The sequence below is a fragment of the Echinops telfairi genome, unplaced genomic scaffold (assembly GCF_000313985.2).
Source record: "Echinops telfairi isolate 266 unplaced genomic scaffold, ASM31398v2 ScPeMD7_443;HRSCAF=831, whole genome shotgun sequence".
NCBI classification, from domain to species: Eukaryota; Metazoa; Chordata; class Mammalia; order Afrosoricida; family Tenrecidae; genus Echinops; species Echinops telfairi.
Window position 1 is genome coordinate 63,667,932 of NW_022104341.1, and position 27,427 is coordinate 63,695,358.

The following is a 27,427-nucleotide window of genomic DNA, read 5'->3' on the forward strand; positions in this document are numbered from 1 at the left end:
TGTGCGGCCAAGGTGAAGAACAATTTATAAACTATCCCCTTAATGATATTCAGGGGTGTCTTGATATGCTTCCTCTATACTAGTGGTTCTCATGAATCGTGATGTAAATATCTGATATGCAGGATGTTTTTCACTGTTACAAATTAAACATAATTAAAGCATAGTGATCAATCACAACACAATATGTAATTATAGATTGTGAAATATTTCTAACGACAAATAAATAAAATTTTGTCTTGAAGCATAGTGTAGCATGGGTAACAGTCTTCACACCGGGTACTCATATGTGGGCATATCTGCAGGTGGGTGGACCCGCCTGGAGACGGATAAAGGAGCGGTGTGTCGGTTCCTAAGACCCTCGGAAAATCGTGTTTTCCGAGGGTCTTAGGGGACCCCAGTGCAAGGGTCATTCGACACACAAAGGGGTCGCGACCCACAGGTTGAGAACCGCTGCTCTATCCAGACCTTTTCAATGTCCAACTCTGGATAAGCTATCCATCATCCTCCCCTACTGGGATGCTTCAGAACCAAGCTAGTGAGTGTGCTGATTTTTAACTCTGCAAGACCATGCCCTTCGATAATCCACATGACTCAGCAATGGACTCTATGTGCCCGATACTTACACAGCTTCTCTCCTGGCCAGAGCCTGTGATAGAGGGGGAGACAACACCTCAGTCTGAAGACTGTCATGGTTTGGGAAACATCACCACCCCTGCATGTCCTACTCCAGGTTAGAAAGTTTCTACCAGAATGGGATTCATAAGATTTATAAATGGTAGGAGGCAAAGGGCATTTATAGAGGTCTAAATACAGGCATGTACACAGGAAAATATATTTATATACGATAATGGGGAAATAGATCTATGTGCATATATTTATAGGTTTAGTAGTAAGGTAGCAGAAGGACATTGGGCCTCCACTCAAGTACTCCCTCAATGCAAGAACACTTTGTTCTATTAACCTGGCATTCCATGATGCTCACCTTCCCGACACAATCGCTGAAGACAAAGCAGGTGCATAAGCAAATGTGGTGAAGAAAGCTGACTGTGCCGGGCTATCAAGAGAGATAGTGTCTGGGGTCTTAAAGGCTTGAAGATAAACAAGCACCATCTAGCTGAGAAGCAACAAAGCCCACATGGAAGAAGCACAACAGCCTGTGTGATCATGGGTATCAGGGATCAAGTATTAGGCATCAAAGAACAAAAAATCATATTGGGAATGAGGGGGAGTGCGGAGTGGGGACCCAAAGCCCATCTGTAGGCAACTGGACATCCCTTTACAGAATGGTGGCGGGAAGGAGACGAGCCAGTCAGGGTGCTGTGTAGCAACAGTGAAACATACAACTTTCCTCTAGTTCTTAAATGCTTCTTCCCCCGCAACTATCATGATCCCAATTTACCTTACAAATCTGGCTAGACCAGAGGATGTACACTGGTACAGATCAGAGCTGGAAACACAGGAATCCAGGACAGATAAATTCCTCAGGACCAATAATGAGAGTAGAGACACCAGTGGGGGAGAATGGGGGAACAGATCACAAGGATCTACATATAACCCCCTCCCTGTGGGGACGGGCAACAGAAAAGTGGGTGAAGGGAGACATCAGACATGACAAAATAATAATAATTTATAAATTATCAAGGGTTCATGAGGGAGGGAGAGTGGGGAGGGAAGGGAAAAATGAGGAGCTGATACCAAGGGCTCAAGTAGAAAGAAAACATTTTGAAACTGATGATGGCAACAAATATACAAATGTACTTGACACAATGGATGCATCTATGTATTTTGATAAGAGCTATATGAGCCCTCAATAAAAAGATTTAAAAAAAAGATTTATAAAGGGAGGATTAGGGTGGGGTATTCTCCAGCTATAGAGAAGGTTGTTGTTACCCTGTTTCCCCCGAATGTAAGACATCCTCTGAAAATAAGACCTACTTACAGTTCTGCCTCTCGCTGAAATATAAGGCATCCCCCGGAAAATAAGACCTCCCTGAAAATAAGGCCCCTCGAAGCTACCATAACTCTGGACTCTGGACTGTAGAGGCGGGCGCCGCCACGCAGCTCACTGTTGGCCATGCAGCCGGAGCAGACAGGAAGTGCGAGGTCTCTTAATAAAACAACAAACAATAAATGTGTACCATATTCTTCATGGAAAAATAAGACATCCCCTGAAAATAAGACCTAGTGCATCTTTGGGAGCAAAAATTAATATAAGACACTGTCTTATTTTCAGGGAAACAGGGTAGTTGTCAGCATTGAACACAACACGGGTCAAGTCTTTCTTCATCCCCCGATAACGCGCTCTACTCCAGTGGGTCCGGGAACCCTGGTGCCGCAGTGGGTGCCGTAAGGGATTACATAATCACAATATCAGCCATTTGAAACAATCAGACCGTAGAGTTACAGTCTCAGAAATCCACAGGGGCGGCTCCACTCTGTCCCTTAAGGCTGACTCATGGCGGTGGTCGTCCCCCCCACCCCCCACCCCACGTGGATTCCTGGTGTGTTTTCTGAAGTAGTAACATCAGTAACACCTGGAATTCGTTAGACACGCAAATTCTTGGAGCCTGGCGTTTAACAAGCCTTCCGGAGACCCAGAAGCAGGCTCAAATTTGAGATGCCGCGCTCCAGTCAATTTCTTTTAAAAGCTGCTCAAAACCATTCCTTTGCTGGGCCTCAGAACATGATGATGCTAGAAAAGCTGAAACAGGCCTCCTTTTTGTTTGTGTGTGTGTGTGTAACACCACCCCTATCTTTTCTTCTCGCCCTCTGTCTGCTCTCAACCACTCCCTTGTTCTTTCTAGGTTTGCTACCACCTTGGAACGGAGTCCTTGTTTCAGAGACCTCTTCAGTTGTTATTTAATCCTCCCTCCCTGGGAATTCTGCACTCTTCAAATTGACTTCTCCAGGTCTGAGCCATGGAAAACACACACACACACACACACACGCACGCACGCACACACGCACGCACGCACACACGCGCGCATATTTAGCTTTTTGTGTATACATTTTCAAAAGCTAAATAGTGCAGTACGTGTTTAAAAATCCAACAATCCCTGGAGATACACTGCCTGATCCTTTTCTCTCTTCAAGGCCAGAGGTGACACTAAATAATATGCCACGTGCCTGGTTTTAAGTGAAGCTGCCTACTGCTTTCCTATTTAGCCGGGCAAACATTTCCATTTTTGTTTACTTTTAAGTTCCATTTGCTTCTTACATTCTTTTACATTTACTTTATGTAAGTCTGGCCATTTCCAACAGTCTATTTTCATTTTATTTCAATCTTTTAAAAAGTCAGATTTAAACCTGAATTTCATAAGTCCAAATGGCACAAGAATTTAAATGATACAAGAATTTAATGAATGGGTCTTCTGCCACAAACCTTCTCAACCACTGATTGTCACTCCCTAAAAAGTAATTACTTTAAACCTTTTAACTATTTCTCCAAGTATCTGCTTTCCTACTGCTAAATAACATGCTTTTACTTCTGTTTCTCAAGTCTTCAGCTTTTCTTATAGTAAATCACGCCCTATAGAAAGGCAGGAAGATTAGGGATGAAGCGGGTTTTCTCCACGGAATGCCTATGCTAAACAGAAATTAGATGACCTTGCCACAATAAAGGGGTTGGAGAGAAATCAAGCACACATTACACACCTATGGGGACAATTCAAAGCTGGCATGCTCAGAGCAAGGTCACCTAGGCACAGGTGAAGGTCAACCTGGGCATGCACACTAAGCACCAGCAACATAACATCACATATATGCTTGAACTCAGCCATCAAGAATGGCCAATACCCACCCACTCACCCCCTTCACGTGGGGATAGAAGGGGACAAATAGCACAGACCGAGGGCGGGATCCCTCCTGGGTGAGCAATGCGCACGCACGCCCTCTCAGGGCTTGCGCTCCTTGCTTTTTTTTTTTTTGGTTCTGGGACTCATCTTTGGGTTCTGTGGCCACTTCCCGGCCATTTTCCACGTTGTTTTTGTGCTCCCCTGAAGCGGCCATTTACGATCCAAATTTTCCCAAGCCCCCTGAGCCATGCAGCCTTGCGCGCGTTCCCGAGATCCCGTGTACGGAGACGGTATTACCTGAAACTCCCCTTTTCCTTACGTGGATTTCAAAAGTCTTCTATTGCGTGAATTCTTTCGGCGTTTGGAAGCAAGAACCGAGGGAAACCATTCCACAAACCTAACACCATTAGGGAAGATATCTAGTCACCCAAGCTCCGGAATATGGTGCTGTAGTGGTTACGCACTGGGCTGTGATCCCAATGATCAGCAGTTCTAAACCACCAGCAGCTCCTTGGGAAGAGACTGGGCTTTCTATTTTCCCACAACAGTTACGGTCCGGGAACCCACCGCGGGACGCTGCATTGACTGGATGGCAGCGATAAATCCCATACTACCAACTCACATCACAGTGTTAGTTAACTTGATTTATTATTCTGCTTTGTGATGTTCATGTAAATCTTATTTCTTATTAAGTCAATAATACATTATAATTATATCTGTTTTTCACATCTTCCCCCAAAGCTAATAATTCTCATATATTTATTTATCACTAATTCAGCCCTAAACTTTCTGATTAATCTCAAACTTCCAATTCAATGAAACATCTCAGAAAATTTGTTGTTCTTGTTTTTTCCCCCCCTCCTGCTATTCGGCCTTTGTGCTTGGAGTTCAATGTTCTCCAGCTCAGCCAGCTTCTTGGATATATGCTTTTTTTATTTTGAGCTTCTGTTTTGCAGGAGATGGATCCTAAATAAAATTTCTCAGAAATGTAGCAGATTACTGATGAAAAGTAGGTGCTACTGGGAACACATCTTCTTTCAGAGGTACCTTATTCTTCCCTCTTCAAAAGTTTAGACTGTGCCATAAGCATTAATCGTGTTTTTCCAATCCTGTTCAGTGAATGAATTTCTTACTCATTCTGTTTTTCCTTTTGCAACTCCTACTTTGCTGGATATTGGATCTACTTAGATTAGTCCCAAGCCTCATCTGTTCTCCCTCGTTTTCAATGTAGGGCACAGGAACATTTGGTTCTTTTCTCGGTCTTGATAGGTGTGGACTGTGTCTCTAACCAGCAGTTGGACCCTCTTGAGCCAGCCCTGTTTGCTCAGGAGGAGCCTGCAAATGGCCTTACAAGCCACTTTTATCTCCTAGACTCTACTAACATCCCAGACTTTAGACACTTTCTCCTGTCCTCCATATCTGCTGCTCACTTCAAGTTTTTGGCTCCTTTCTCTATTTACTTTCATTTCTTTCTTCAGCCAGTATCGATTAAGCACAACGTGGAAGGCAATCGATTGTGATGGCAACAGTGAGAAAGCCTTAGATGGCTTCCATCTTCCCACTGTTGGTGGCACAGTCCCTCTTCCCACTGCACATCTCTACCTGCGCGCCTCCAGCTACAGCCATTCTCTCTCAAGCATGCTTCTTCTACATTTCCGTCCCCCCAAGCTCTAGAACAGGAAGGGAATTGCTTCATGAACCAAGAACGAGCCCCACAAATTCCTCTTGTGAAAATGTCCCTGAGATGGTTTCAAAAATCTTCTATGTCCTCAAAGATGTAAATATATATAATGTACATCCACCACTTGTGTCAGTTTGTCGTACTGTGGCTTCTGTGTGGCTGTGATGCTAGAAGCTATGTCACGGTGCTTCAAACGCCAGCAGGGTCACCCACAGTGAAGAGGTTTCAGCAGAGCTTCCAGACTAAGAAAAGACTACAAAGAAGATATTGGCTGTCCACTTCTGAGGAATTAAGCACAGAAAACCTTATGAATAGCAGTGGACAATTGTCAGCCACTGAAAACCTCATGAAAAGAAGCAGAACATTGTCAAGAGAGAGTGTCAGAGGATGGGCCCCTCAGGTAAGAAGGCACTTTGAAATCTGACGAACGAACGGGGAGCTAACTCCGCAAAGTAGAGTGGTCCATAATGGCTCGGATGGAAGAAAGGCTTTGAAAGTGAAGCCTTTTGGACCTTCCTTTGCTGATGGAGGCATGACTCAAAACGAGAAGAAACAGTTGCAAACATCCATTAATAATCAGAACTTGGGATGTATGAATTAGAATCAAGGAATACTGGAAGTTGTAAATAATGAGTTGGAATGCATAAAAATCAACATTCTAAGCAGTAATGAGCTGAAATGGACAAGTATTGGCCATTTTGAATCAGAAAATCATACAATTTTACTACTCTGGGAAGAAAACAATGAAAAGGAATGGTGTTGCCTGCATTCGTTGTCAGAAAGGGCATTTCAAGATCTATCCTGGAGTATAATGAAATCTGTAGTAGGATTGTATCTACCCACTGTCCAGGAAATCTAACCAAATAAATAAGATTCAAATTTATGCACCAACTACCAAAGCCACTGAAGAAGAAATTGAAGAATTCTACCAGTGACTTCAGTCTAAAACGGACCAAACATGCAATCAAGATGCACCGATGATAACTGATTGGCAATTAGAATGCAAATGTTGGAACAAAGAGGAAGGAACAAAGAATGCCCGGTAGAATTTTGCAAGACCAATGGTTTCTTCATTTCTTTTTCCAACACTACAAATGATGACTCTAGACAGGGACGTCTCCAGATGGAACACACAGAAATCAAATTGGCTACATGAGGGGGGACCTTCCCAAACAACCAGAAGTTTTTTTTCCCAGAGCTATGTACTTAAATGTTTTTATAAAACAACCTTACTTATCACCTTCAAAGTACTTTCCATTACACTTAATACATTTGTCAAATCTGTGATTCCATTCTTGGAAACATTTTTCAAACTCATCTGTTTGGATGGCTGACAGCACCTCTGTTGTTTTTGCTTCACCTCTTCTACATTGTTAAATGGCTGTCCTTTCATGTCCCTTTTCATTCAAGGAAACAAAGAAGTCGCACAGAGCTAGGTCAGGTGAGTCAGGGGTGTGGGGCAAGAGAAGCATGCTGTGTTTTGTCAAAAACTGTCACACTGAGATGGTTACATGGGCAGGTTCATTGTTGTGGTGGCAAAACCAGTCCCAGTCTGCCACAAATCAGGCCTTTTTGGTCGCAGTGTTATGCCATTTTTTTCAGAACCTCTAAATAGAAAGCTTGATTAACAGTCTTACCTGGTAGAACAAACTCCAAATGCACTACAAGTCGACATTTTTGTCCTTTTGGGAATTTGATGGACTTCGAGAATGAGGTTTATCATCAATCAACATTTCATCTTTTTTGAAACAAGAAAACCACTCAGACACTTGAGTTTTTTCCATAGCGCTGTCCTTGTAAGCTGTGTTCAACATCACAACAGTTTCTGTGGCACCCCCCCGACCCCCACCCCAAGTAGGAAAGCCTCAAGCTGTTCTCTTAAATTGACCATCACAAAAAATGAGGTTCGAGTGAAACTGTTTTTACGGAAAAACTTCAGTCACCAGAGAGAACCTTCCCAGGCTATGCTACACGGTGCACTAACTCAAAGCGAGTTGCTTGATGCTCACCTAGCGGGGAAAAGGCGTACTTCGAAAGCTTCATGCAGCAGAGCTTTTCCCTGTTTTTTTTTTTTTTGGGGGGGGTACCCTCTCATATCTGGTGAGAAGTGCAGGAACAGCAGCTAAAATGAGGCTAGGGGTTGACCATGAAACAGACCATTAATTGCTCATATGTAAGTGACGGTTGAAGCTGGAGAAAATTAAAACAAGTTCACAAGAGCCAAAATACAGCCTTGAGTGTAATCTCACCTGAATTTTAGGAACATCTCCAGATGTAAGTTCACAGAGGGGAGCTAAACTAGGGCCAAAAAGCGACTGCAACAGGGAATATTTAAAATAAGGTGACCAGACGTCCTGCTTTTGGGGGGACAGTCCCGATTTTTAACAATTTTTCCCACATCCCACGGCGTTTTTAAAAAGTCCTGATTTTTGGAAAGAATGCACGATAAGCAATGGTATACGCTTTTCGGCTGCTATGTGGCTATTTTGCCAAGATATGAGTTTTATCAATGGTGTCCCGCTTTACCAATGTTAAAATCTGGTCACCTTAATTTAAAACGATCCCAAGCAGCCAAATCAATCTCAATGGGCCGATCTATAATTGAATCTAAGAAACTGCCAGAGTTCATGCCTAAGCTGTTACTCGCTCTCGCTGCCCCTGAGCTGATTCTGACTTAGTGATCCCACAGGGCAGAGTAGAACTGCCCCTGTGAGTTCCTGAGACGAGATCTTTACGGGAGTCGGCAGTCCTATCTTTTTTCCGAGGATAGGCTGGTAGTTTGATTGTTGACCTTGAAGTTAGCAGCCCAATGCAAACCCACTATAGCACCAGGGCTTGATTAGAGGTTAAGGGAAGACATTTTTACCTTGTCACAACTAGAGGCAGCCATTCAAACTGTGGAAATACTGGTAGCCTCGGCTTTCCTGCTCTCTTCCAGTAGTCCACTCCCCCACTCCCTGGGATCGCAGTGTTCAGTGGGCAATCGGTGCTGGCTGACTGCTCTGCATGACACACTGCCGGTAAGTCGCTTCCACATCATCAGATAATTATCTGACCTTTCCTACTGCTCTGCCAATGGACGGTCTGTCCTGGTCATAGAAGTAATTACCTAACGACAAGTCAGTTGTGCCCATTATAGTGATGGTCTCCTCCATGCACGTTGTTTTCATTACAACGCACCATGTAACTAAGAGGCATTTGATGGAAGACTTGTGCTTCTTGGGTTTTATGTCTAAGGCCTTTGGTCACACATCTGTTCCCTATCCAAATGTACAACTGTTAACGTCCCAAAGGGTTCCGTCCATCTTCCAAGTGCACACATTACAAAACACTGCCGCCAGCTAATGTGGTTACATGCCGGAGTATTTTGAAACCAAGTACCATTGGTAAAACACAGAGAGAGGATAAATAAAGAGCTCCCTCCACAGTACATTATCACTGACAATGAGACTGAACTTGTGTTAACGCTCCACGGGAAACCCTGAGATCATTGTCATTTTAGATATTTTTTTATATTTAGCTATTATTACTTCAAACTGTCTTCTTGCTCTTACTTGGTGGGGACGGGGGGAGAGTGAGGAACAGAAAGCTGAACAATCTATACCAGAGCATGAAATTATCAATAGCACTGAATTTTGTTGGAAAAGACACGTTTTTTCTTTCCATGGTCACCATCATCTGAAGTTACTGCCTCTTCAAATGCCTGTATGGCTAAGGGTCCCCACCTCTGAAACTGAAGCGTTTGTTCATAGTGCCTCTAGGGCTCAGCAGGAGTCGAAGGAAGAGCATGCACAGCAGACTAAACAGCAAAGGGCCTGTCCGCTCAGGCCACGGCGGAGGCAGGGGTGGAGGTGGGGCGGAGGAATGAGGGCGAGAAGCTCCGCAAGTTTCCAAGAGCGAACAGTTGGAGAAAAGTGGCATCAATGACCAGGCCACAGTATTTACACCCACTGCCATGGAGCTGATTCCAGCTCATTAGTGAGTCTCTGTGTGGCTTTCCAGCTGTACACCTTTCTTTTTTTAAAAACTTTCTACTGTGAATTGGGTGAAGGATACAGAACAGATCATCAGTTTTACCTTCAGCAACTCATCAAGCCTCTGAAGGTCTTGCCCTATTTCCTTCACTCTCCCCTCCCCACCTCCCTCTCGCAGGATACTGTTTTCCTCTTCGCCCAAATTACACCTGCCTATCCTCCCCTGTAGAGGAGATTACAAGTTCTGAAGGAGAAATACAGCGATTTCTACTCCCACAAAGAGTTACATCTCAGAAACCCACAGGAGCAGTTCTGCCCTGTCCTATAGGGTCGCTATGAGTTAGCATCAACTCAACAGCAGGGAGTTTTGTGTTGTTGCTTTTTAAAATTCATTTTATTGGGGCGCATACAACTTATCACAATCCATCCATCGTGTCAAGCACATTTGTACATTTGTTGCCATCATCATTCTCAAAACATTTGCTTTCTGCTTCAGCCCTTGGTATCAGCTCCTCATTCTCCCCCTCCCTCCCCGCCGCCCCATTCCTCATGAGCCCTTGATAATTTATAAATTATTATTATTTTGTCATATCTTACACTGTCAGACGTCTCCCTTCACCCACTTTTCTGTTGTCTGTCCCCCAGGGAGGAGGTTATATGTAGATCCTTGTAATCAGTTCCCACTTTCCACCCCACCCTCCCTCCACCCTCCTGGTATCACCACTTCACCACTGGTCCTGAGGGGTTCATCTGTCCTGGATTCCCTGTGTTTCCAGTTCCTATCTGTACCAGTGTACATCCTCTGGTCTAACCAGATTTGTAAGGTAGAATTGGGATCATGATAGTTAGGGGGAGGGAGCATTTAAGAGCTAGAGGAAAGTTGCATGTTTCATTGTTGCTACACCAGCATTGAGCTTATCCTCTACAGCCTGTATCTTCTTTCTTCCCTCCTTCCACTCCCATCCTTTAGTCAAATCTTTTAGTGAAAAATCTTTAATCTTTTCTTAATTTTTTTTTTGGGGGGGTGAGGGTAGGCTGTAAATCTTTCCTGTAGCAGATAGCCTCATCTTGCTCCTAAGGAGCAGCTGGTGGGTTTGAACCACCAACCTTGTGGTTAGCATTCCAATGCTTTCCTAACAGTACCTTCATGGCTAAATGCTGCTAACCAATCCACCTTCTGAATGACTGCTTTGGTATTTTGGAATTAAGTTGCTAGAAGCACCACAAATTTGGTCTCCCAAATGTAATGATTTTCAAATTCAAACTTCTTATTTTATGGCTAGGATTATCTGAGTGGCTGGCTAGCCCTCTCACTGAGCTGCAGAATGGTGAGTTTTACTCTTTTAACCCATCGGCCATCTTTGAGCACCTCTGCAGAAGGATGGTGAGGGACACTGAGTGGCCCTCACTGCCAACATGCTGCCTCTCAATCGTGAAGTGTGCCCATCTCAGAGACGTTGGGAGGCTGGGGAGTCAGACCAGAGAGTTTCCCACACAGGCAGCTTTCACTCCCTAGTATATGTCCCTGTGGCTCTAGACAATACTCTTGGGGACCCCAGCTGATAAGGAATTGTCTGCCTTAGCTGATGACTGCACTGCGGTGGTGGGAATCACTTCTATGATGCTAAAGGGAGCATCGTGCTTCTCCTTTTAAAGGGAGAGGGGAAAAACAGCGCACGGGCAGTTCACTAACAGTCTGGGACAGTAAAAAGAAAACATCATTTCCTATTCGTTGCAAACTTTGATTTACAAAAGAAAACTGGGTGTGAAAAAAGCCTTGCTGATTTATCACATGAAGCAAAGAGGAATTTTTCTCCCCTTGTGCTTTCATGTAGTCATGCTCACTGCCTGGATGGGTGGCATTAAAGAATTTCTGAATAAAAACAATAATTTCTTGCTTTCCCACTTCATAATTCACATCAGCAAGCGCCCTGCTGCACGGTGATGCCTCCTGCCAGGGACACTCCATCTTTTTGGCATGCCACTTATCTGCCTCATGCAGCTGTGAGTCCCAGTGACCGCAGTACCTGAAGGATAATGCGCCCATAGGCATTCTTTAGCAGATTCACCACATCCGCGTGAGACAGCCCATCCAAAGGTTGCCCATTAATGCTGATAATTCGATCTCCAACCTAGAAGTACAAGAGTGGTAGAAAATCACTATGGTGAAGAAAAATTAAATTTGAGAAGGCTGCTTAAAATTCTTGGTAAGTCATAGTCCCACTCGCAGCCATTGTGAAGATTCTGTGTTTCTACTGTGTGCATGTTCCAGAAACATGCAGAATTTTTGTGGCTTTCCCCAAAAATGGACCAATTGGAAAAGATCTGGTTTCTTAAAAGCATAGTAGATTACTTTTGTATTTTGGCAATGGTGGTGTTTCAAACATCCATTTACCAGTCATAGCAGGGTGGACAAATTAACTGCTTAATAATGCACTAGTGAGGAAGCCAAGTATTTTTTATGTTTCTTTCTAGCTAAGTTAAGCATAAGGGGCAAGTGGAAAAAAGCATCCACTTTGGGTGGAATGAGGTGGTAAAAAGAGTGTAGAGGGGAGCACTTAGTAAATGAGCTGTCTCTTCTTTCAGTGAGATGCCTGATACACACAATAACATTTTAATATATGCCCAGAGACCCAATGGGAGTTTCTGTGATGCATTTTGCCCTCAAAGTGGGTCTCTGATGGCTACCAGAATTCAGATTTTAAACAAACTGTTAAAGACTGCAAACCCCACACCCCCACCGCTACACACTGTCAGCACTTCACCCATTTGTTCCCCTCATGTTTACTTTGAGCTTCTGTGTACGTGCTGCCACTCCACTGGCCTGAATCATGGCAATAAATATAGGGATGTCTCCTAAGGGACTTCCTTTTCCTCCAGCAATACTGATTCCAAGGGCATCGCTGAGGTCCTAAAATGAAAAGATGAGGAAAACATGGTGTTAACATACTTAACTTTAATTTACGTCAAGACCCACAGCCCCAACGATCCCAGGTGACTGTCAGAAGTAATCCCTTCGGTGGCAGTCGGCCAGGATAACACAGGAGTCGGAGGCAAGGGGTCGGGTGCCAGATGTGTTTCAGCGCTAAGCAGCACTTCACTAACAGCCAGATCTTGGGGAAGTGACTTAACCCCTATGGCAGTTACATTATCTCCTGTCAATTTGAGAGGGGGTGGAGTCTAGCCTGTCAATCAGGTCACAGCTTGATGGCCTCATTTAGGAGGCACAAATGGAGATAACTAGTTCACTGGAGGCCAGATACAGGCTCTCTCTCTGCTTTGTATTCCTGCTGACAAGACACTTGCAGCTACACTAGAGCCCTGGAACTGGAGGAGCCACGTGGAGACCCCTGCCAGCGCTGAGATGCTTCCACCACCACTGGATCCACAAGACTTTCTACCCACTGGCCCATGATCTTCCTGCATTTGGTGTCATTGTATGTGTTACATGAGTCTGAAGCAGAATTTATAGACTGGTATTGAACACATGGGCTAATATCAGACATATGGACTTGATCTGGACTAGATTGAGATGTTTTCTCCATATACAATTACTCTTTGATATAAAGCTCTCTCTTAAACACGTGAGTCTCCCTGGATTTGTTTCTCTAGTCTTCCCGGACTTACACAGCCCATTAGAGTCTCCATCTCTACAGATACGATAGGAAGGATACCGCCTACCCTCACGGTGTAAGGGATGAGGATTAGATGAGATGGTGAAGCGTAGGCCCGCCATTCGGAAAAGCCTGAATACATGGCAACCGTACCAGTGAGAAAAGCCACTGCTCAGCTGAGTGGCTGGTTCTGATGCAGCCTTGGCAAGTAACTACCCAGATGGTGTTTATGATGAAGCTGCCACACATCGCATGCTCTTCTCGCGTGAACAAACACATTTGGCTGTGAAGGAGCTGCACATCGTGGTTACAACTAAGGCTCTCTGAGGACAGCCAGTGTGGTGACAGTGGAGGCAGGGGAGAGAAGTAAGAGTGACAGAAAATATTCCTGAAGACCCTTCTGTGAGGCCACTCAGTTCGCCGGGACATTGATGAAGGCATTCCATCTGGCTCTAGCCTCTGTTTCCACAGACTCAGAGGCAATACAGTAGAATTGGAGAACGCTGGAACCGGTGTGACTTGGAAATCTATCAGAAAAGGACAACTCAAATATTTCCCACTAAAACAAGTGACAGAAAATTGCTAACTGCACCTGGTTAAAAACAGGGACATTGCAGCCCTAAAAAGACATGGCAGACTCTGAGTGCCAGCTCTTTCTGGTTTCACTGTATTTAAAAAAAAAGCATTAAAGGGATGAGTGTCAATGTCCAGTTTCAGCATGGAGGCAGAAGTCCACCATGCCAAAGGACACTTGCCAAGATAAAAGAAAGCCTCCCCTCTAGGTCTTGGAAGAGTCAATTACACACTGTGGTGGGGGTGCAAAATCAGAGAAACCACTCCGGAAGTTTGGAGGAATTGGGTTTGCGGCACTAACATTCCCGCTCTACAGATGAGAAAAGTTGAGTGGCCCATCAGAACCCAAAGAGCGAATACCTGGTGAACCCAAACCCGCGGTCTTATAGTTGATTCCGACTCAGAATGACCTCGTTCATGTAGGGTTTCCAGACTGTAAATCTTGATAGAAACAACCAGCTTCATCTCTCTCCTACCCAGTGGCACGTGGGTTTGAGCTGCCGCCCTTGCTGTTAGTAGTCCAAAGCCTAACCCATAGCACCACCATGCTCCTAATCAACGTGAAATTGAAACGCACTGCCATTAAGTCAATTCCGACCCACAGTGACCCTACAGGACAGGGTAGAACTGTCTCTGTGAGTTTCTGAGGCTTTTACTCCTATAGGAGTGGACAGCCTCATCTTTCTCCCATGGAGTGGCTGGTGGTTTTGAACTGCTGACGTTATAGGTTTGGTATCCCAATGTGTAACCACTCTTCACCAACAAATAGTGAAGGTACCTTCAAAAACACATCTGTGCTGGACTCCAGAGAATAAAGCTATGATGTGTATTACTTTCCTATAAACTGGGATTAAAACAATGTCGTAATTCCTTTTGTCCCCCCACCCCCACCCCGCCCAACCAGTCAAACACAATTTATTTTAAAACTAGGGACAACTGCATAAAATAAGATTTTAGCCTACACCATCCTGATAGATATCTTCGCTCCAGCCTCCAAGCTATTCATTCGTCACATTGGTAATATTCACAATGATGCCACTTGATTGAGGACTCAAGTTTGAACACAACAATCCTTCTATTCATCGTTCTTTCGAAGAATGTTCTACCACTTCTCAAGACACATTGACTTTGTGTCCCTAATTGATCCATTAAATCTTTTCTTCTACGTGCAAACAGAGCTCATCCATCCCCCGCAGTTCTGTCGGAGGGAAACCCAGGTGGGCCCGGCAGATACAGCGAGCAGTGTCTTTCGGACGTGGGCTTGTCTGCATTCGTGACCAGGCCAGAGACATGCCTCCGCCCTTTTCGTTTACAGTATCCTCTCTTCCCTCTGAATCTGGATCTGGTATCCAACATGGACCTTTGACGGTCAAAAAAGCGTCTTCGACTGCAGCACACAGCCAGCCAGGTCCTCCTTCATGCAAGCGCACGCGCCACCCTCGGGCTGGAGGGGGCGGGGCATGACGACGGCTGCCGCCCACTCCGCCTCGAGCCGCTTTGCTCTGCAACACGGGTCGGAGATGCCCAAGCCTGAAGGCCATAATTTTGTACTACCTCGTGAATCCCCAATTTGCAGTCAGACTAACTAAAGCTGAGGTTGTCTCTACGTTCCAATATTCTAGATATCATGGAGTATGAAAATCAGGGTTTGAGAACCATAGGACTTTAAAGGCATCTTACACCGTCTTAGCAAGGCAATTTAAACATGGCATCAAGAATCCTTTTTGATTCAGTAAATTGATTTCAAAGTACTAATTCTCAGGAAATCATTCATCACATGGGCAAAAATCACAGTACAAAGATGGTTTTCTAGAAAAGACATCAAAAGTTGGAAAATATGCTAATTGCTCTATCAGAGAAAGTGGGCTAAGAAAATCATAGTACTTTCATGTGATGGTATATGATGCAACCAATAAAAATCATGCAAGATACTATAAAATAACCCCCAATGGACAGGCTTTCTGCCAAGTAAACAAAAGCTTGGCCTAAGTCTAATATTAATATGATAATAGGCTTTGTTTTATACAGTATAAACACCCACACACCACATGCATGCACACCATGTAGTAGATAGGTCCGTGTAAAAAATTTTTTAAAAAAAGAAACCTACAGTGGTCATCTTAGTGCTTAAATGCATTTTTCTAAGTCAGTTTGTTTGTGTTACATAAACAATACACTGAATTCAGGAACTTGAAAGCACATGAGAAACAATTTAATAAATTTTACTAAGGAGAAAATGTGTATTTTAGGCAAAGTCAAATCACCAGAAAAAGAAAAAAAATAATAAAAAAGCAAAATCATTGACTTACTCTGATGATCTCAACGGTCCTTGGTCCTGTATCTATGCCTAAAAATAAAGAAACAACGGAATAAAATGTTCAAAATGAAGAGATCATATAATTAGAATAGAGAATTATTCCCTGAAGGTGTTATCATCTTCTAGACCTTCCAAGAGCGAATGTGAAAACAAGCAGGGCACGCTGCCTTTTCTCAATGTCTGAACCGGCCGACACTGCTTAGGGCCTCTGTCCTCTACGACAAAGGCCTCTCCACTTGACGGAGAAGCAGCATCATCACCGAGTCCGGCAAGCTGATGGGCTGCCGCAGCAGCTGCCTGGCACAAGGTGATGGAATGGCTTAGAGGATGAACCATTTGCAGTACACTGTCCACTTCTCTCCCTTAATCAAAGGTAGCCCTCCGCCTAATGAAAGACCAAGACCCCTAACTTTACCTCACCCCCAACCTGCTACCAAGGAGCTGCAATTTATGAATGCTTTCTTTGTAAGGGGACTTATTTTACGAAGCACTTTGGATTTGGGCTTTTCTCTTGTTCACATGTATTTGTAGAAAGCTAAAGGGACCTTCAAAAAGGAATCTCTGTGGTTTTTACTCCCTTTGCAATCAAAGCCTTTCGGCTTGGGAAATGTGGTCAAGTGCACAGATTCATAAAAAGCACCACCAGGATGATTCGTATACAAATAATACCTGGATCTGGGGGAGAAGGGTTGGACGCTCTTTTGGGGCCGACCAGGCTCTGGAGGCTGGAAATGCACGGGGCGATGGATGGAAGGAAGAAGCTGTGTGTGCTCTGCTGACTCCCCCGACTCCCCTGAAAAGGAAACCCAGCTGTTAGCTGTGATGAAAGATTCGTCTAAAAGAATCATACTTACTGTTATGATTTACATCTTATTTATGGAATCACATTAATTATGACTGTTAGAGACAATTTTGATGAGGCGAAAAAAGACAAAGAAAAAAATTGGCTGAATGTTCTTGCCACCCTAATATAACCTTATTTACCACTGTTTTCTTCAATGCATAAGCTTTCATGAATGGTTTCAATGATCAAGGCAGAAAACGACCTCCTGTCTCACCAACTTTATGCTGTCCTTTCCCATGAGCTACAAAGACATTGCCCTGGGTCGTTACATGGTCTTTACAGATGGTCCTGGAACAAGCACAAATGTGCCGTTTGGAGTTACTGGGCGGCGCAAATGGTTACTGCTAACAGGTGGGAGATTTGAGCCCACTCGGAGGCATATTGAAAGAAAGAACGAGTGATCAATCTACTAAAAAACTGGTCACAGAAAATGCTAGGGAGCACAGTGTTCCTACATGGGGTGGACAGGAATTGAAATCAACTCAATGGCAACCGACAAGTGTGTTATTTGTGGCTAAAGTCAGCAGTTATTTTTTCTATCATCCAAGTTACCTTACATATTTTACTAAAGCAATGCTCATAAAACCTAGACTAATGGGAACTCAGCCAACTGGAAATCCCAATTGTAGGAGAAAGCAGCAACTTTCAAGGGGAAGAGACCTACTTTAGGAATATATGTTATGCATAGTTTCCCTAACAGATTTTCCAGGCATCCATAGTACTTCGGTCTAATCAAGCTCTCTCTCTGTTATTGGTCCCTTTATTTATTTAAAGGAATATTTGAGATCTACAATGTATAATTATTTTATGGCTAGAGGCTGCTGCATGAAAATCAGGCACATAGCAAAAAGACCTTTTCATGTACAAGGGCCCATAAAGAATAAATTTTGTACCAAAGTATAAAAACTATGAATAATTCTTCCATTTTAAGCTAAGCCCAAGCTCACAATTATTAGTTGACAAATGATAATTTGACCTATTTCCTTAATTCTATGACATAAGTTGTTCAATATTTCTTAAATATAAAAAATATCACATAGGAAAGTTGAAAGAAGACATTTAAATATGTATACTACAGAGATTCTAAAAGGAATGTTTCACCATGTACTTTTTTGGTAAATATTTCATATATATATCATTCAACTTTCTAGCCTTCAACTTTTCTTTTAAAAATCTTAAAGTAAGCTGCTGATGTTGATACAGTTCACAATGGATAGATATTTTAATGTGAGTTCATAATATGATTAAACTAATGGTGGGACAACAGAAAATTAATCAGGATTGGGGAAATAACAGGACATTATAGAGTTAATCTAACACTCTCAGGGGAAAGTGTGTTTGTAATGGTTTTTACAAAGATGTACTTTGCCTGGTTGTATTCCCACCAAAGCAATAAGTTCAAGTGTTTCACCACCTCCTCCCCCTATTACACACTTTTCTCTATAAAGATTCATTCTTGATGAATCAAAATAATTACTTTGAAAGAATCCATTTGGTGGCCTCAGAACCAAAATTTCTCTCTTAATGAGATCACTTTCTGTAAGTGAAGCCAAGGGCCTGTGATTCCCCTCGGCCCTCAAACGAAGGCCGCTAACTCCCTGTCTGATAATTACCCGTATCTTATAAGAGCTGTGTGTCTGGGGGTCCTGACTGCTTTAGATAAATCTGGATTTGATTGCGAATGAGATCTCTCCTCTTTTTCTCCATCTGGGTCAGGGGCTGCTCTTCCACTCATGATGATGAAAGATGCCCCCTTCTTCTAATTGGCCAATTTATCAGTACAACCAATCATAGCTTGGCCATAATGTTAAGGACAAGAAGAAGAGAAATAAGCTTTATGATTTTTTATTTTAAAATTGAGTTCCATTTTCATGCTGTGAAATAAAAAAGTCTGTGCAAGAAGGTTAGGGATCGATATTTAAGAAAATATGGCAGCTCACATTCACATACCAGATAAATGATAATGGGGGTTATTTGGCAGCTCCTGAACAGGTTAGCTTTATATTTAACCTAGTGTCTTTTCCTTCCATTGTCCTTTTGAAGCCTTTTGAATCCTCCTCATACAAGTCTAGTTAGAATCATCACCAGAAACTCTCCTAAAATCCTACAGTCTCTTAGTATATATGCTATTGAGTAACTGTCCATATGGAAGCCAGAAATGAAAAAACATCTAGAATGTAACCTGGTGCTTAGCAGGTTTGACTGCTCTGAGAATTCTCTGAGAGCAGTCAGCTAGTCTGTGCTAACACGTGTTTCTCATCCATTTTCTAACTCCAGAGGTAAAGGAAGCAGCCAATAACATTCAAGGAGTACCTATGGGCTAACCGGAAAATCAAAGCATCTCTTTCTGAACAAAGGCCTTAGGCTTTTAAGTTAATGGTAGCAAGGGGAAGGAGCAAAAGTTATTTTTATTTATAAAACAAAGACTCCCTCCTGCCCCCCCCCACCCCCCGCAAACAAAGACCCATCCATAACCTACAGAAGGGATTGAGGGTGACATGAAACTTTCTATAGTCTCGTTATACACCAAATGGGACTAAACATATAGCTCTACAGTCTTCATGTTTGTCAGCTGTTATAATGGGGATGGGGTGGGGGTGGGGGGGAAGCAGTGAAATACGTGGTTTTTAAGAAAAGTAGCACTTACGTCAGCCTTGCAAATAAATATAAGATGTTTTCTAACCCACAAAATATCACCCACCATGAGGGAAACCCACAGGAGAGACCCCACATTCTTTGCTCTCCTAGGAATATACTATTAATTGCCCTCACCATGTGTGAGTGGCTATTCACAAGCTAACTTTATAGCAATATTTAATTGAATGAACAGAACAATGTTGTGCTAATGAGGGTCAAATTGTCACCAGATGTTACTTTCCTTCCTTCTTTTAAAAATAAACACAGCTGTGTACACCCATGCATAGGCAATTTAGAATAGACAGAACATGGTTCTTAGAAAACTCTAGACAGCCATAAAGGGAGATGAATGAGTTCCCATCCCACGTTTTGATTTCATTTAAAACTAGACTTTAGAAATGGCTCATTCAGTTCGTGCACCTGCTTAGAATTTGCATTTATGTCCCAGGTATACTGAATCAGAGTCTCTATTTTTCCCAAGCTCCCAGAGATAACTACAAACTGATAGAATGTACATTGATTTGGTATGTCTGGGGTGAAAATGCAAATTCCTAGCAGGGGTTGAGCCAGAACGAACCAGTTCAAAAGCCCTCTTTCAAACATATTAGAATATAATGAACTTGGTGTTGTGAATCTGCTCTATATTCGTGTTAGACATAACCATCAAACCCTCATTTATGAAGGAAGGAACGTTCACGCAGGTAAGGGCTGGAGGGTCAGTCGGTCGTCACGAACCTGGCGATTCTGGGATGTCCTCCCCGAGGAGGGCCAGGAACCAGCTTGAAGTCTCCCAATCTCGAGCTGCACGAGCCCCTGAGCACACTTGGGAAGAGAAGAGAGGGCAGAAATGCACAATGGTGAGCTTTTGGTTTCTGAAAGCACCAGAGCCCGGCCTGCGCTCGGCTCCGCAGTCAAGAATTGGAAATGGGCGATAAAGGGCCCAGACAAAGGAAACTTAGTAATCAAATCATATGAAGTAATAAAAGTTCGGAACACATCAACATTTCCATCTCGTGGACTGCTCCACATGCTGACGGCATGGACTTGAAAGGAATGCTTTCAATTCACTTCTCTTCACTGCCGTCAAATCCATTCTGACTCATGGCGACTCTATAGGGCAGGGTAGCACTACTGTGAGTTTCTGAGAGTGGAACTCTTTATGGGAGTAGAAAGTCTCATCTTTCTCCAGTAGAGTAGCCGGTGGTTTCGAACTACTGACCGTGCAGTTAGCAGCCTAATTTGTGATCACTACACCTCCAGGACTCCTGGGGGAGGAAGGCAGTATGGAAAAACCAAACCTAGGTGGATCTACAAATACAACTGTTTCTTGAGTAACAACTGAACGTTGGCCCTGGGGATTTTAAAATGAACAAAAGCCACTTGTCCTTGCAAAAGCTGCCGCTGCCATTTGTGAAACAGAACAAAATGTACATTGTCAATGCTTTCAGCGGCTAACCAAAAGGGTGGGTGCCTTAGAAGAAAGGCCTGGTGATCAACTTCAAAAATTAGCTATTGAATATATTCAATATTGTTTGTCAAAACTGACACACATTGGGTAGCCATGGCAGGGGTTTAATAGTTGAGTGGAAATGGACAAGAATTTTTGTTGACCAGTTTCATCCATGGGAAGTAGCGTTGATGCGGGAGAGACACTTGGCAGTGAATTTTGAATGTAAGGGAGAGACAGTTTGGGTGGGAGGGTGGCTTGGGTAGCGACCTATGCTGTGGTCATAGGTCATGCGTGGCCTGGGAACTGCACTATCAAAGCTCTAGTTTTCCTCTGAACAGCAATGGCTGGGCTTGCAGACTAGGCAATAATATGCTCAGGGACACGGCCTGAGGGAGAAGGATGAAGTCCCTAAGTCAAAGAGTCATTCATCAGAGGCATGGAGGACAACTGTGGACTTCTGGAAATCCCACAAGCTCGGCAAAGGCGCTTGAAAATTTCAAATCAGGGTCCCTGCCAAGTGCTGTTAATCAATAAAACAGAACTTTCATTGCAATCTATGCTGATTGTCCAGACTCTAAGCTATCTAGTGAAAAATGGGGCTCATAAAACTCAGCCCGTTTTTTAATCCAGGTGGATTAGAACAGTCGGCCCTGGGCTGAGCTCTGCCAGCCGAGCAGCTGCGGGACTCACCTTGAGGAGAGTGGCCACGGTCTCCTGCGAGGCACTTCTCATGTCCTCTCCATTCACAGACAAGATCTGGTCTCCCTGAATCAACCTCCCATCAAGATCTGCAGCTCCGCCTTTCACAATATCAGAAATAAACACCCCACTTCCGTTTCTGTGGATAAGCATAAAGCAGTGCGGTCTTAGCACAACCTTTTATTAAGTCTGGGGTTACTGACATGCAAGACCAACCTGAAACCCACCGTCACTGAGTCAAGTCCAAATCCGAGTGACCTCACAGGGGTCCTGAGGCTGCCACCACTATTACAGGCGCGGATAGCTCCCTCTTTCTCTCACAGAGGGAGCCCTCAACCCTGAGGTTTGCAGGCAGGCACTTACTGGAAGCGCCACCGGGGCTTCTTGATATTCTCTATAAAACCCCAAACCACACTGACTGCCATCGAATTGATGCTGACTCATAGCAACCCTGCAGGCCAGGCCAGGCTGCCCTGTGAGTTTCTGAAAACGATAACTGTTTCCGGGACTAGAAAGCACTGTCTTTCTCCTGAGGAGCAACTGTGGTTTTGAACTGCTTACTTTTCAGATCCCAACCCAATGTGTAACCACTCTGCTACCAGGGCTCGGATATTCTACATAGATACCCTCAATCCTAAAACGGGGAAGGAAAAACCTGATGAACCCACATAACACAATATTAACTCCCAATGATAAACTTCAGAGAGCTAACCTGTTAAATTGTTTATGCCTATTATGCTGCTTATTGTAATATCCATTTTTCTTGGCCACAGGTATAAGTTCTGCAAAATGACAATTTCAGTGAAATGGAAATTCCCTTTGAAAGGCAGAGCTAACTACTCTTAAAATTTACAGGCTATTTCCCTAAAGAAGGTTATACAATGACTACCACCCATCTGTCAATTTCTTGTACTGTGGAGGCTTGCATGGTACTGGGCCACCAATACTCCAAAGGGCGCAGGGTCAGCTGCGGTAGTCGGGTTTCAGTGGCGCTGCCAGAATAAGAGGCACTGAGAAAGGAGGACCTGCGGACTGACTTCTGAGAAAACAAGGGCCAGCGAAAACAAACCAGCGGCACACCATCCGACGTAGTGCCGGAAAACGAGCCCCTCACATTGGAAGGCACGAGAAATCTGTCTGGGGAAAAGCTGCCGCCCCAAAATGGAGCTGACTAGACAGAGTGAAGCTTTCAGGGCCTTCATACATGGTATGACGTGTCGGAGCAGTTAGAAGCAGCAGCTGAAATGCTCATTAGTAACTGAACTTGGATGTGCAAAATATGAATCTAAGATCATTAGAAACACAAAGTCCAATGCCATCGACTCCATTCTGACAAATGTTGGCTCTATGTATGGTTTCCAAGATTATAAATCTTTACAGGAACAGACAGCCTCATTTTTCTTTTGTAGAACTGCTAGGATGTTTGAACCATTGAACTCATAATTAGCAGCCCAATTAAATGAAATACTTAATTCATAGCCTAGGTAGTAGTGAACTGAAATAGATGGGCATTGGTCATTTTGAATTGAGCAGATGGTCTCCTTTGCTGGGAATAATGAATTGATTGTTAAAAATGAACATTTCAAGATTTAGCTGGAAGTACAATACAGCCAACGATAGGATAATCATCAGATGTCTGTAAGGAAATTCAGTTAATATATTATTCAAATTTATGAACCACCCAATAATGCAATCAAGATGCATTGGTAATAACTAGTGATTGGAATGTGAAAGTTGGAAATAAGAGGCATCAGTAGTTTGAGAATCTGACAATGATGACAGAAACGAGGCTGGAGATTTCATGACAAAATTTTTCAAGGTCAGTGACCTAGACATTTGAAATACCTATTTTTAACAGCACACAGAGGAATTATACATGTGGACCTGGCCAGATGGAATATGCAGGAATCAAGTCAACTATGTTTGTGGAAAGAGATAATATCACCAGTAAAAACAAGACCAGCAGCCATTTGTGGAATTGACCATCCACTGCTTATATGCAAGTTCAAGTTGAAACAGAAGAAAATTAAAACAAGTTCATGCAAGCCAAAGTACAAACTTGAGTATTTAGAGTCAGAGGACACTCTTCAACTTGCTCTTGAACATGAAACGGTCAAGACGAAAGGAAGAAAGGATGAAGTAAAGAGCTGGCCAGAAGCTTTCAAAGGTCATCTCAAGGAGACAATGTATAATGAAACGACGAAAGACCCAGCTAGAAAACCAAAAGCAAATCCATGCTCAATGTTCTCAAACTGAGAGAACCGAAGAAAAATTCTACCTTGAGATGCAACACTGAAAGATTCTATGGGGCAGAAAGCTGAATAATGCAGGACAGGACGAATCAAAAGGAGAGGGAAGGAATGCACACAGTCACTGTACCAAAAAGAATTGGTCGGCGCTCAACCATTTCAAGCATGATAATAGTGAAGAAAGAAACCCAAGTTGCACTGGAGGTGAGGCTCCAACACGTGTTGGAATATTAATTGAGATGTTTCAACAAGTGGATCCATTGCTGGAAGGCTCCTCATCTATGCCAAGAATCTGGAAGGGATCTGTATATACGACAATCTCAAAGCAAGGCAATCCAATGAAGGCACACATAACCGAACACTATCATTAATATCACATGCCAAGTAAAATCTTGCTGCAGATAATTCAAAATCAGTTGCAGCAAGACATCAACCAGGAACTAGCAGAATTTCACGTCAGACTTAGAAGAAAATGTGGAATAAGGGATTATCATCATTGCTATCTGATGGATTTTGGCTTAAAGTAGGGAATGCAGAAAAATATTTACCTGTGTTTTATTGATATGGGTTATTTGTGCCATAACAAATTATGGAAAACACTGGAAAGAGTGGAATTCCCAGAACACTGAACTGTACGTGCAGTACCTGTGCACAGACTAAGAGGCAGTCATTTGAACAAAACCAACACAAGAACCAACACATTTCCAATGAGTCAGTTCTCACAGTGATTCAATAGGACCGAGTAGAGCTGCCCATCCCTCTGGGTTTCTGAGTCTATAAATTTTTATGAGAGTAAAATGCCTCATCTTGCCACAGGGAAGCTGGTGGGTTTGAACTGCTGACCTGGTGGTTATCAGCCCCATGTGTAACCCAGTATACCTACAGGTTTCCAAAAGGAAACTACATGGTTTAAAGTAAGAAAAGGTGTGGATCAGTGCTCTATCTTTTCTCCATACTTATTCAATCTGTATGCTGTGCGAATAGTCCATGTGAGCCGTGAGAAGCTGGGCTAAATGCAGAAGAATGGGGCACTGGGATGGGAGGGAGATTCACTGATCATCTGATATGCAACTGACACCTCCTTGCTTGTGGAACGTGAAGAGGACTTGAAGCACTTCCAGATGGCTATCACAGACTACGGCCTTCAGTCCACCTCCAAAGAAAGTAAACACAATCCTTACCACTGATCCACAATCACATCCTGGTGAACGAAGAACAGAGTGAGGTTGTCGAAGATTTGATTTTACTTGGATCCACAATCAATGTCATTGGAAGCAGCAGTCAAGAAATAAAAACGACATACTGCACCATTTGCTAATCTGCTGCAAAAGACCTCTTTAAAGAGTTACAAAGCAAAGACGTCCTTGGATGACATCCGTAGGCTTAACCGAAGCCAGGATATTTTAAATGGACTCATATGCATGAGAAAGCTGAACGATCAATAAGCAAGACCAAAGAATAATTGATTTCTTTGAATGAAGCTGTTGGAAACTTTGCTCCTCTGGCAGTTCATGGCAAGTCACTGAAGGTGTTGGGAACTGCCAAAAAAACCTCCCATCTGGGTGGGAAGAAGTACCGCTGGAACGCTGCTTAGAAGGGAAGACGGGGAGATTTCGTCCCACGTACTTTGGAAAAGGACATTATGCTTTGTAAGGCAGCGAGGGGAGGAGACAAAGAGGGAGATCCTCAATGAGATGGATTGACACAGTGGCAGCAATAACGGCTTCAAACCTCAACAACCGTGCGGATGGTGCAGGGGCAGGCGGTGCTTCATTCTGTGGTTCACGGGGGTCACCAGGAGTCAGAACCCACTGGACTGCACCTAACCCCATCTAGCTTCTGATTATTCCTTCCTTCCTTCCTCGTCACTCCTTCCCTGGTTACTTTAGAGTTGTCACTGTATTTTTCATTTGACAAATCAATACAATTATATGGCTCAAAATAACAGAGGTTAAAAAAGATGTAACTTGAAAGTTTTCCCTTCATTTTTGTTCCCCAGTACCCAAGTGCCTTTTTTGGTAGGCAACCAATGTTACCCACACTTGGGTATCTCCAACAAACATTTTGGATACACAGAAGCAAATTCATGTGTGTAGTTCACATGCATGTGAAAGAATGAAGTGCTCGCGCGCGCGCGCGCGCACACACACACACACACACACACACTTTTCCAGTTTTGTTCTCTTTACATCCCCCTCACCCCCAATTAAGTACGGTTTGGCAATATTGGTTCTAATCAGTACCTGGATATCCCTTCTTGCTTTTGATGGCTACATAGTAGGCTATACCAGATGCTCCATAATTTCATCTCATTAGTAACCTATTGATGGACTGTGAGTTATTTCCAGTCTTCGGTGACTGCAAACATGTTGCAGAGACTAAAGTGTCCTGGAAGTGTTCTGAGTGATGGAATTGTGGGTCACAGTGAGTTGTGAATTTTGAGAACAGTCCATGTGATCCTTTACAATGGAACTGCTTTGTGCTAAGGAATGTAAATGCTCCTGATAAATCCAACCTAAAGTAAGGAGAGACAACAGGACACAAACCCACCTTTTAAAACTGCAGCCTCTCCAGGGATATGCAATTCACAATAGGAAAGCAAACTTCTGGGGGACTCCGTCAGCCTCCAGAAGTGGGCTGATCTTGTTTAGCACTTATTTGTGTTTTTCAGAGGGACAACGTTTTTATGGTGCTGAAGGAAAACATGAGGTAACGACGACACAAAAATGGAGACTAGTTTTTTGTTTTTAATTTTCGTAACAACTTGGAATACCAGAGCCAAGCCCTAGGCCACATAAGATGCTATCTATCTGAATGCTTCCTGAGGGGATGGTTGGTACACTCTAAGGCAAACTTGGAGCATCGCCTGGAAATTCTGCAGCCTTGTTGGAATTAATACACACTGGATGTTTTAAAGCCAGTACACCATGCACGCTAGAATTACCATTTCAGGATATTACCTACCTCTCCCATAAACTGCAAGAGAGAGCCTACTAATAGTCTCCTGGACCAATTACTGTAATTCACATCACATGGGTAAGCAGCAGTGCAGCCCGGCCACCAGCTCTGTCCTCAGTTATAGTGCAAGCTAGTCCACGCCATGGCGCCTACCTTTCTTTCTCTCTCTCTCTCTTTCTTTTTTAATCATTTTATTGGGGGCTCATACAACTCATCACAATCTATACATACAACAATTGTATAAAGCACATTTGTATATTCGTTACCCTCATCATTCTCAAAACATTTGCTCTCCACATAAGCCCCTGGCATCTGCTCTTCATTTTCCCCCCTCCCTCCCCGTTCCCCCCTCCCTCATGACCCTTGATAATTTATAAATGATTATTTTGTCATATCTTACACTGTCGACGTCTCCCTTCACCCACTTTTCTATTTTCCATCCCCCAGGGAGGAGGTGATATGTAAATCCTTGTAATTGGTTCCCCCTTTCTACCCCACCCTCCCGGTACTGGCACTCTCACCCCTGGTCCTGAAGGGATCATCCACCCTGGGTTCCCTGCGTTTCCAGTTCCTATCTGTACCAGTGTACATCCTCTGGTCTAGCCAGATTTGTAAGGTAGAATTGGGATCATGATAG

At 43.5% G+C, this 27,427-nt stretch overlaps 1 protein-coding gene across 4 annotated transcripts in view; it reads right to left on the reverse strand.

Moving 5' to 3' along the window:
- Nucleotides 1–27,427, reverse strand: part of PATJ (PATJ crumbs cell polarity complex component) — a 399,766-nt gene that overhangs the window by 17,832 nt on the left and 354,507 nt on the right. For all 4 annotated transcript variants that reach the window (XM_045291780.1, XM_045291779.1, XM_045291778.1 and 1 more), the window contains 6 exons: nt 21,575–21,722; nt 20,170–20,256; nt 16,623–16,746; nt 15,946–15,983; nt 12,238–12,360; nt 11,477–11,581 (listed from right to left, as the gene is read on the reverse strand). In XM_045291780.1, coding sequence (XP_045147715.1) covers nt 11,477–11,581; nt 12,238–12,360; nt 15,946–15,983; nt 16,623–16,746; nt 20,170–20,256; nt 21,575–21,722 — 625 coding nt within the window. The remainder of the gene's footprint in view (nt 1–11,476; nt 11,582–12,237; nt 12,361–15,945; nt 15,984–16,622; nt 16,747–20,169; nt 20,257–21,574; nt 21,723–27,427) is intronic.